General features: G+C 41.1%; 1 protein-coding gene across 1 annotated transcript; it reads left to right on the top strand.

The window, feature by feature from the left end:
• The first annotated feature begins 10,394 nt into the window (after positions 1-10,394).
• Positions 10,395-11,330, top strand: LOC122929388 (olfactory receptor 11L1-like). The gene has a single exon (XM_044282940.1). The coding sequence runs from the start codon at positions 10,395-10,397 to the stop codon at positions 11,328-11,330; it is 936 nt and encodes a 311-aa protein (XP_044138875.1).
• Positions 11,331-12,523: the final 1,193 nt, after the last annotated feature.

Genomic DNA, 12,523 nt, shown 5'->3' with positions numbered 1-12,523 from the left:
ACATACACTCACTGACAGACAGACACACACTCATTCACTAACAGACACTCACTGACAGACATACACCTACCCACTGAAACACACACACACACACACACGGAAACTCACTGACAGACACTCACTGGCAGACAAACACACACATATAATCACTGACAAACACACAGACACTTACTGACCGACAGACATCCACACTCACTGACATACACACACACACACACACACACACAGACACTCAATACAGACACATATACATTTACTGACAGAAAGACAGACATACATACACTCACTCACTGACATAAATACACAGGCAGATATTCAATCAGTCAAACACTTAAACACTCCCCTCCCTTGGGTCCAGTGTGGTTCAGCTCCTCAGTCCTCCAGCGTGCCGTTTAGCATGCCAGGGCCGGAATGACATCATATTCCGACATCACAGAGGGCGCACGAGGGAGGAGTGGGGAGCTGCTCTGCCATATTTAAGAAGGACCTCCACCTCCTGGCCCCCTGTAACGCTGCTGGGGATGGCTCAAGAGCCGCTCGCCCTGTCACCCAGGGCTGCAGCCCTAGTCATGGGGAACCCACCAGGGCGCCCCCAGCAGGCCGGTGCCCTAGGCGAACGCCTAGTTCACCTATATGGTTGCCCCGGCCCTGAGCGAGTGCAATGACAGGGAGCTGCAATATCGCTGCCCCATTCCCCCCCCCCCTCCCCCATTGAAATCTTTAGATTCAGTGTGTAAAAACTGTGTAAAATTAACATTAAATAAAAATTAAATCAAACCTACCGCCTCCATTTGCTTGCGACGGCCCGGCACCCACTATCTTGCTTGAAGATCTGGCGCAAAACCACGGTCGGCACGAGATTACATCATGTTGCCGGTCAGCATGGTGACGTCATATTTCACCACACATGGGATTTTGGCCGAGATCTTTAATCAAGATGGCAGCTGGTGGCCCATCTCGAGCAAATGGAGGAGGTAAGCATGATTTTTTAAGTTTTTTACATTATTTCAGGTTAAATTTATTCCCTAAAACGTAGCACAAGGAAATTCAGCTTCGAGGCAAATCTAATTTATTCAGAAATTCGGATCAAATTCCACATCTTAGGATTCAATTCGCTCATCTCTAAACATCAGAATCAACAAAGTCATCCCCTGATATTCATATGCTCACATTAATGCAACAATGAATGATGGAAGAACTACTTCCACATCTTGGTTGCCACCAAATACATTAAAAACTATCTTCGGTCTCATGAACAACAAAGAGTCCTGTAAGTAATATGGCCCCACAAAGCCCTGATTTCAACATCATCCAGTCTTTATGGGATTACATGGAGACACAGAAGAATTTGAGCAAGCCTACATCCACAAAAGATCTGTGGTTAGTTCTCCAAGATGTCAGGCACAACAATTTTTATGCTGAGTTCCTTCCTTGCTATTCCTGGTTACAAGTGTTGAATCAAAGTATCCGAAGTGGACTTTCATCCACATTTCAGAGAAACTCTGATTCCTAGTTTCCTAATGCTTTGTGTTAACAAATTGATTTCCCTTGAAATGAAGGTTAAAGAAAAATCATACTCACCTCACCTCATCTTGATTGAAGGTCCCAAGTGAAATCTTGTGCATGGTGTTTAGAGATGAGCGAATTTCTCAACAATTCGATTCGGTCGGTTTGCCAAATTTTCAGAAAAGATTTGATTTGATTCAAATTTATTTGTGGTGAATTGCATTAAAAAGCAACAATTGCAGAGAGCCTGTATAGTGGTGTAGAACACTGTGTTTTGCATAGGGTGTCTACTGTTAGTGAAACAATTCTGTGAGTCAGTATGACATGGAGATGACAGGCGTCGCTCTTAGAATTACTTACACACTTTACTCATTTATTACTTCACACTTTACTCATTTGGTCAAATACGGGGCCCAAACTGACCAAATAACTCAAGTGTGACTTACAGGTCAATGTTAGCACCAGGTATAAAGAACCACGCAGAGGACCAAGATCCTACTGTACCGTGAAAGAGCACACTCCTCTTACACCGCCATCAGCTGATTCCACATAGATTTCTACTAATCTATTAAACACTTATACAAGTAGAGCCCCCCCCCCCCCCCCCCCCCCAACAGAGTGGAGAGGGTGTCAGCAGTAAGTTTGTGTTGACGTCACTTATTATTTTGCTCTTCCTCTGATCCGTCAGAACAATAACACCCAAAAAACATATCCTCTCTGTGGAGCATCCGCCTTCACTTGTGGAGCATTTGGTCAGTAATCCATCAGTATTGCTAAAAGCTAAAAAACAACAGGAGTGGATCCAAAACAGAGATGACACGTGAATGGAATATTTGCATGTCTTCTGTGTTTTGTACCCACTCCTGCTTTTGGCTACCAAATCATAAGCCAATTCTGATGTAAAATAGTGATCATGTCATAAAGTCCTTATAGCTGCTACACAGACAGAATCCATTGTGCGTCTACTTTTTCCTTCCTTCTGACAGATCAAAATAAGGGTCAAATAAATGATGATGTCAACCAGGTCAAAAAGGCAAAATAGTGGCCCAGTCATGAAGTGGGGAGGGCAGGAACAGTATGAGAAGTCCACAGAGTGGCCCTATGACAGAGTGGTGAGGTAGCAGCAGCATGAGGAGACTACAGAGTGTCCCAGTGACATAGTGTTGAGGTGGCAGCAGCAAGAGGAGATCACAGAGTGGCCCAGTGACATAGTGTTGAGGTGGAAGGAGTATGAGATGACTACAGAGTGGCCCAGTGACATAGTGCTGAGGTAGCAGCAGCATGAGGAGACCACAAAGTGGCCCAGTGACATAGTAATGAGCTGGAAGCAGCATGAGGAGACCACAGAGTGGTGATGTGGCAGCAGCATGAAGAGACCACAGAGTGGTGATGTGGCAGCAGCATGAGGAGACCACAGAGTTGCCCAGTGACATAGTGGAGAGGTGTAGGGCAATACTAGTACCAGCTGAAGATGGTGGGTGACTGTAGGAGCACCTGGCAGCAGGTGTGGCATCAGGTGTGTGGCAGCATCAGAATAGTAGATGAAGCAGATATCCAGAAGAAACAGTTCTCTTTTGTCAAAGTGTAGGTGTGACACCATGGATGATCCAATCTGATGCATCAGGCACTGGTGTTTGAAAATCCTGGCTGATCCATGCCGAATTCATCTTCACAAAGGTCAGTTTCTCCACATTTTGTGTGGACAGGCGAGTTTTCCTTGGGGTAACAATGGCCCCCGCTGCACTAAACAACCGCTCTGATGCCACACTGCTGGCCGTGCAGGAAAGCTTGTCTAGGGCTAACACTCAGCCAGTTGTGGCCACAAATCGAGTTTGGGTGACCAGTATTCCAGGGGGTCTTTGATGTGGAGTGGCAGGGTGCACTCCAAGTATGCCACAACCTGCTGGTTCACGTTCTGCGCTATGTCTACCTGCTGCTACTGGTGAGTAGTTTCTTCAGTAGGAGGGTGACTCTAGACGTAAGTTGCTGCTGATGAAACTGGTACTACTACTCCTGCCCCTCCAACCCCCTTCCCCCCAACAGCCATGGGAGTAGAATGTGAGTGCAGAGGGCCCACCCGGTCAGAACTGCGTGAGTATGGGCGATGGCGCACATAGGCAGCGGCCAACTGACTACATAGAATGTCTCAATAGTAGTTCAGTTTGTTCTCCCTCTCAGCGGGTGTAAGAAAGGCCCCCATTTTGGACTGGTAGCGAGGGTCTAACATGGTGGAGAGCCAGTAGTCATTCCAAAATTTGTCTGTCACTACGCAAGCAACTGTGCATGCATCAGGCTGTGTCATATTTAGAAAAAATCCAGTTTGGCCATGCTGTATGCAGAGAGCAAAAATCTGTGCATACAAAGAGCAAAACTCTAACTGATTTCTTATTTGGCACTGTCTCTGCCCATACCATAGGTGAATATGCTTGTGGGGGACATTAATTAAGACTGGCGGTGTCAAGTCCCACTGTGCTGCCAGCGGAAGCAGCAAAGTTATGTAGAGGTAAGGCCTCTACAAACAGTAAGTTTGACGCTTCCCCCAACAGAACGTGAAACAGACTTAAATCTATGGCAACTCCTTTCCATTTTCCATGCCAAAAAAGGAGTAGAAAATTATAAAAGAGATGGGCCTGATGGCCTGACTCCACGTCCCCTTTTTCTCAAATGTTGCAGCAAAAATGGCTTACAACAAAATCAGTGACTTTAATATGCCACACTGTGGTGTTTATGAGTTCATAAATGTTCCAATAATGAAAAATAAAATAAAAGCTACAGACTTTATACTGCACAGGGGTTGACCAACACGCTACAGTGAAGCAGATCACCTCCACAATGAACCAGAGGTCTACCAGACATACACTGACAAGCAAAAGGGTAACAATGTTTTGAACTTTTGACTTTCAGGCTCCATATCTCACCATCCACTACAGCCTCGAATGTGAGACTGCTATCATCTTGGCTATCTCATACATAAATTGTACTTGCAACTATTTAGCATATAATTAATTATGCAGATTCTCGAGGCGCAGCCATAAAGATAACTTCCCAAGAATAGAGAAACAGCATCATCCAGCTCATCGATAGCAGTATCTAAACCAAAAATTGCCAAACAGCATCATGTGAGTACCATGATAGTTGTCCATCCATTCCAAAGCCAAAAGGTGAATGTCCAGGCAACAAGTCGGCTCATCACAAGGTGTATCAGTTCTGGTGCTACAAACACGGCAATGGAAGTGGCTCGCATGCTTCGTAATAGTGACATTACAGATATCCTTGCAAGAACTGTGTGATGCGCATTACACAAGTCTGGAATGTTGGCTTGAAAAAAGGTGAAGAAGCCTTGAATTTAATATCTTCATAAGAAGAGTTTGCTCGAGTTTGCAAAAAAGTACAAACAGTGGACAGTAGAAGATTGGAAATGGGTGATTTGGAGCGAATGAAATTAAAGTCAATAGACTCTCTGATGGGTGCAAATGGGTCTGGAAGAAACAAAGGAAAAGGGGGCTAATGGATCGAGAAATTGGAGGAACTGTCAAATTCGGTGGAGGAAGCCTGATGCTGTGAGGCTGTTTCACAGCCAAAGACGTTGGATACTTAACCAGGATCGACGGTGGCCTCAATGCTGAGCTATATATGAGTATCCTACAAGACAAGTAACTTTGTATATGTACTATGGGTATGAAAAGGACGACATAGTGTTCAAGCTGGACAATGACCCGAACCCTATGTTGAGATTGGCAAAGAAATGATTCAATGACAATGAAGTAGAAGTGCTGGATTGGCCTCCACAGTCTCCCGACCTCAACTCAATCGAACACTTGTGGGTAGAGTTGAAGAAAAAGCTGTATTTGTACCCAAGTGAGTCAACCAGTATGCACCAATATTGGGAACGTGTAGAAGAGACCTGGGAACAGATTTTGGTTGAGACATGCTTGAATCTGATCGAGAGCATGCCCGGAAGGATTTAGGCAGTGTTGAAATCCAAAGGTTGATTTATAAAATACTAACAAAATAATAAAAATGTAAATTTATAATTTTAGGAGCAAAACAGTAACAATGCAGTTAAGTGACAAGAATCTGTATAACTAATCATATGCTAAATAGCTGCAAGTCCAATTTATGTATGAGATAGCCAAGAAGATTGTCTATAAAATTATGGTAAACACCAAACCTATATCCCCACCTATAATCAACCCATATACACCACAGAATAGAACACCAATAGAAGTATATGTGGTTCAATAATAAATAATAGGCTAATCACACATGCATCATTTTTATAGTATCAAATTTGTATTAAACATATATTACAGACATGATTGGCATACACAAATAAATTAAAAAGGTTAAAAACACCAACACAGTAGGGTTTGCTTAACTGTTGTTTAAGACATACACTGACGAGCAAAAGGGAAACAATGTTTAGAACTTCTGACTTTCAGCCTCAATATCTTACCATCCACTATAGCTCCTAACATGAGACTACCATCATTTTGAAAACACCAACATAGTGGTGGTGACCACATGGCAGGATCAATGCAATAAAGTGCAAGTGCAAAAAGTATTTTTAGGGAGGTACTAAAAAGTGAAGATTCAAGAGTATATAAATAAGTATTATACACACAGCCTAATGGTATGGCTATAAATAGTACAGATTAAATAACATGTAAAAATTAAGCAATGTAGTCTAAATGTCACAGATGTTCCCGCGACAGGTGGCAGGAGATCGGTGAGACTGGCAATACGTGGTTTGATCTGACATGTTTTCCGTTTGGATCAAATAACATCTGTGCTGTTTCTGGTGCTTGCCGCACCTTCTTTCCCCAGGTGTGACTATTATGGTCATTTAACCTTCTCTATTTATGGTTGTTTCTTCCACTATGCTATGCGGTTTATTGCATCTGTTTGAGCTGTGGATTGCTGGTGTGTGGATCTCAGCTGAGTGGATCTCGGCTGAATTCCTGGTGCTGCCACAGCCACTTGAAGTTAAGTGTTTTCTTTCCCATTTGTATTTTGTGTGGGTTATTTTGTGTGTTGCATTTCCCTGTCATTTGTATTAAGGCCTGAGGGAGACTCCTGTTCTTCCTTCCTTTTGGAGGAACAGAAACAGGTTGTCTCAGTCCTGACATTAGCACCAGGGTCCTAAAGGTTGAGTTAAGATTAGTGATGAGCGAGCATGCTAGGCCGAACTGCTGTTTGGCTAGAGCATCGCTATGCTCGGCAGATCCGAGTGCTCAGCCGAATAATTTGGGTACAATTTACTACAATGGAAGTCAATGGGAAAACCCCAGGCACCCCCTGCTTGGAAGAGAAGAGGGTGTCTGGTTAAAAAAAAAGGTTAGAAATTGATGGAAACCCCATCAAAATGGTTTGGAAACAGCATTAGGAGGAGAGCTGGATGCATCTTAGACTTCTATTGTGTACAACATACAACCACACAAAGGCTATATGTCAAAAGCCAGGTATGTGCCCACTCTATCTATGAGACAGATGACAGCCTTGTGTACCATGAGATATTCCAAACCAGCTCTTATCTGACTGAGAACCGGTAAACCTCAAAGTTATTTTCCATCTGTTGGATGGCTTGGGTGGACCTGCACACCTAGATCAATATCATTAGGGCGAAAAAAAAAGTTTTCTGATTGTCCTAACATATTATTCAATAATCTTTCTATACAGTTTTGTCATGTAAAAACTCATTTGCATAAACATGGGCATATGGGAAAGACATGCAAATGAGGAGAATCTGCCTTGTTTTTCACCTGTCATAAGACTATGAAAGCAGCGCCCTCTATTAGTTTCACAGTCTTATGAACAGTCTTATATTCTTGTCAGAAGACTATGAAACGAATAGAGGGCGCTGTTCATAACGCAATAGCACCATCTATTGGTTTCATAGTCTTCTATATTAGACTGAGTCTTGTGACAAGCTTATTAGTGTAGCCTTTTGCATGGAAAACTTGCAATAAAAATTTGCGATTAGAATATTCACGATCTGACACTGGGAAAGCTGGGTAATAACACAGTGATAAAATCTGACACTGGGAAAGTTGAGTTATAACTTTCCAGTGTCAGATATTATCAATGACTTAATACATAATTTTTTCATAATATTCACTATATTGCTATATATAAATTTTTTAGAATATTACGAATATTCTAAAAAAACAAATATAGAGCTATATAGCGAATATGATCTCAGCGAATATTCTTGTCATAACACTATGCAACTAATAGAGGAGGCTGTAATCATGACTCATGAACAGCGCCCTCTATTGCACTGGTCCCACAATTTCCCAGACATGAACCCAACTCAGCATCTGTTAAACCACCTTGATGGTTGTGTTTTCTCGCGCCCCCTCCAGCAGCTGTGGGACGCACTGCAGTCAGCAAGTCTCCAGGTACCTGTGACCACCTACCAGGGGCTTATTGAATCACCTCCAGCCTTTCTAGCTGCTGTCCCAGCTGTACATGGCGGTTACTCTGGATATTAGCTGGTGGGCACAATAGTGTGACTCGACTGTGTCTCTGATAGTTCATTCTGCCTCTACTGTATGACAGATTAAATAAAAAGAAACATTGGAATTTATCATTTATAAAACATTTCCAGTGCTCTTTGTCACAGATTAAAATAATGAGAGACTCTTCATGCAGAGAGGAAGGGGTCAAATCAAGTTATTAAAAATATAAAAATATACTTCTGTGTAGTTAACAAAATGGTGACAATTGGTGCTGTACGTTGCGTCTTCTTGTGGCCCTAAGCATAGGGTTAAAATTATCTGTTGTATGAACTACTGCATTAACTGTATTGTCTGTGATATTGGAAAAATATAGAATTAGAAACGCAGGGCAATTCAGATATGGGCTGACATGGGGAGTTTTTATTTTATTTTATTGATTGACTTTTTATAAAGATTTTATATGTCAAATTCAGCTTCCTATGAAATGAATAGGTACATTTTCAGAATTATCTTTAAGAATTATGACAATTAAATTTAGAAAAGTTTTCTTTAGTCTAGAAATATGTGTTTGCTCTTTAGGGAGCAATGAAATCTCTGTGGCTCATGATGGCCTTGTTATATCGTAACTCACCATCTATAAAAAGGATGCAAGTCACAGCATTGTGTCTGTATGACATAGACAGAGTCATATTAACAATCAGTTTTCCTATAGTGCAAGCAATATGGATCTGAAAGAGAGCAAAATGTCTAGATACGGTCATCTACTGTAAGTATGCTGCATTCTGGATTGTTTTAGATAGTTTGAAAAATCATATCTAATAGGAGTTTAGCAAAACTATTCTTTAGATAAACAATTTTATAGAATGTTTAAAAAAGTTCTGATTCGTCAAAAAAATATTCAGGAAAATCCTGATTCTAAAGGAGAGAAAGAGAGGCATGTACCCGGATCGAACCGCATGGTCGATTTGGACCTGAATCGAATTTTAGAAAATTTACTCATCTCTGTATCTAATGTGATAAAATGAAATACAGAAATTTGTGAGCTTAACAACGCAAAATTACCCGATTTTTCCTCAACAGCTAAAAGTCCGGACAATAAGGGTTTAATTGAGAGAAATTTGTTATCTTGAATAATATGTTATTTTGTTTGACCCGACTCAAGGGTCCTCCTTGTTAGATCCGCGTAGGAGGTGCAGTTGTTCTGCATTTTTCCATTCTCTAGTTTTAGGTCTTCATTTTACAACATGGATTGTAGAGGCTGGACTTGTTTCATACATATTGGCAGGGCTTGTTCATGTATCATGTCTAGGCCTGTGGTGGAAGTGGTGAGACAAGGAGAGAGACATCATCTCCACAGGTAGTAGTGTGCACATGGAGATGGACACTGTGAACCTGCTTCTTCCGACTGTGAACCTGCTTCTCTGATTCTGCAAACCAACAAAATAGTTCACTTACAGTATGATAGAAACAATACACATTTTTATTTTTAAAGGAACAAATTAAATAAAATTATTTTTGAAGGTCTAATGTGATCAGAGTTCTCTTGTTTTGATGATATGATAATAGATCTACTTACATGTAGGATAAACATCTGTATTAACACAATGACTTTTAATGTTTTGTTTTGTTAATGTTTTATTTTAATTTCATAATAATATAAAAAATAATGTTTGTTGATTGTTTATTACAAATCTGTCTAATAGCTATCTGGACCCAAGGCCGATGTCCTGCTAACAATATTAAAAAAATGAGGCAGCACTCTGGATTCCATGGAGAAATCTTTCATCCATTTTCAGTACTATATGTTGTCTAAAGGCCCTTCTACACTGCCCGATTGCCCCCAGATTATCGGGGACAAATGTTCATACATAGGCTCGTTCCTGATATTCTGCCTGTATAAAGGTGCCGCCAATCTCTTAATGAACTAACAAAGCGGTTGTTTATCGGGTGAAACAATTGCTCATGAGGGCACTAAATTATTGTTTGTGGGCAGCAGATTGTTCTTTCTAAACAGCATTCTGCTGCCCAGAAATAATGATTCTGTATGAGGATGAGGGATGGCAGTGGAGGGAATGTCTACGTGCCTTCTACTAGTTTTTTTTATGGAAAGGAACAATTTCTTCCTGACTTTCGCCTGCTCCATCGGGCCGTGTAAACCAGTCTTAAAAGTGGGTCACTGTCTCTTCATGGCCGTAACTTTTGACTTTGATGCGGTCCACTGCAGGCTTGTATCAGACACCTGGATTGTGCCAATGGAGTAAATATGAATTCAATAATTAAAGAATATTGTTCTTATTCTTGGTCTTTATCTTTAGGTGAAACCTTTATCATCTTCAGGTGTAACTTATCAGTGCTAGAATTCAGTATCTTCATCAGGACATTTATTCAACATTTTAAGCTAATGCAATCATTCTGGTCTTCATCATTATGCAGTATAACTCCACTGCTGTGACTGAAATCTTTCTTTTGGGTTTTCAAAATTTTCAAAGTATAAAGAACTTTTTCTTCATTTTGATGCTTCTAACTTACTGTGTGACTGTGTGTGGAAACCTCATCATCATCTTAGTGGTGTCCTACAGCCCATCGCTCCACTCTCCCATGTACTTCTTTCTAACACAGCTCTCCTTCTCAGATATCCTTCTTACCACCACTATAGTACCCAACATGCTCCGAGTTGTGTTGTATGATGGAAGTTATGTGTCTTTTATTGGATGTTTAACTCAATTTTATTGTTTTTCCGCCACAGAATCAATAGAATGTCTTCTCCTGACCGTGATGTCCTATGACCGGTATCAGGCCATCTGTAACCCTCTACATTATGTCTCTGTCATAAACATCACTTTTTGTGTAACAACAATATTTCTCTCTTGGTTGTTTGTCCTTTTTGTAATATTGATCATTTCAGTAACAATAAATCATTTGATATTCTGCGGGCCAAATATCATAGACCATTTCTTCTGTGATTTTGACCCAATTCTTGAACTTTCCTGTACAGACCCTTTTATAGTGAAGATGGAGAGTCGGTTAATAGCTGTTCCTCTGGTCATTTGTCCATTTATGGTTATTATCATTTCATATGTTTATATAATTGTCACCATACTGAAGATCCCCTCTGTGACCGGGAGGCAGAAGACCTTCTCCACCTGCAGTTCTCACTTGGCTGTGGTGTCTTTATACTATGGATCACTTATTAGCATCTATTTGCTTCCAAACATGAACAATGCAAAGAAAATCCTTTCCCTGTTTTACAATGTTGTAACTCCACTTCTGAACCCTATGATCTACAGCTTGAGGAATAAAGATATTAGGCAGGCCATAGAAAGAATATTGCAACATATGAGCAATAAATTCCACATGTGTTAGTTCAGTTGTAGTCGTAGTCGTAGTCAGAAGCAGTGAATGTTCTTACAAGCATAGTTAAAGGGGATCTGTCACCAGGAGCAACTCTAATAAACCAAGGGCAGCAACAAATATATTTAGCTGACCTGAAGCACATGCTGCCTGTGCTTTGTAAATTGATTACTGTTTTGTGACAAAATAACACAGTGATTATGAATTTTAGTAGTTTAGTGTAGAGATGAGCAAACCTTTGAAGATTCGGTTTGTGTCAGGTTAGTAGAGTCTGTCTGATGACAGCAGATGTAAGCTGTAATCATTTCATATATTTTTTCCCAGGTACCCGGAGGAACGTTGACTGGGTTACAATACTCCTTATGCATACTCAGCACCCTGCATAAGATATAATAGTACCCACCCAGAAGTCCACCCAAGGTCCTCTTAACTGGAAAAGCTGATTATATCTGCTTTGCTCTGATAAAGAGTTTTTGTCTCTCTCTCCAATTTGCCCGAGACAAAAAAATAAATAAAAAAAATGTGGGTCCTTTGAATCCAGAGGAGAAACAAATAGGCTGTTTGAGAGCTACATTTATACAATCAGGCAAATGACGTGAGTTTGTGAGCGTTCACGTGTTTGATTTTTAAGTGTGTGTTTGTATTAAGTGTGTGACTTTAGATTAAGTGTCTTCAGATTCACGGACTCTAGTGGGGGACTGCAGTAAATCAGTTTCTTATCACTGCGTTATATTGTAATTTTCTCTTTTCTTGCGTAATCCCCCTTTAGTATGTGTTCCATTATTTACAGCGCAGTCCAGTGCACATCTTGTCTAATGTATGCAGTCCTAGTTTGAGGGTGCATATCTTTGTTCAAAATGTGAGCAAATTGCCCATTTGGAATCGCACATCAAGTATCTAAACGGGCGAGTTTCAACACTGAGAGACGTTGACAATTTGGAAGAGTTTGCTGCTCACTGAGCAAGCACTCTATGGGGTAGATGTGAGGGAGGGTAGTAGCGAGGATGCTGAGGAAAGTGAGGTAGCTATCTGGATAACATTTAGAAAGCAGGATAGAGGGAAGAGTGCCAGGGAGGATAGCCCTGATCTGACAAACCCTAACAAGTTTGCAAGGTTGGCAGATGAGGGGGATGTCAGTTCAGAGAGAGCACTGCTGCAGCCAGACACTTCCTCTGCCAGTCAGGGGAATGTCGGCTCCAGTAAGC

This window comes from Bufo gargarizans, chromosome 2, assembly GCF_014858855.1.
Source record: "Bufo gargarizans isolate SCDJY-AF-19 chromosome 2, ASM1485885v1, whole genome shotgun sequence".
In the NCBI taxonomy this organism is placed as follows: Eukaryota; Metazoa; Chordata; class Amphibia; order Anura; family Bufonidae; genus Bufo; species Bufo gargarizans.
This window is presented reverse-complemented; position numbering and strand designations above follow the sequence as displayed.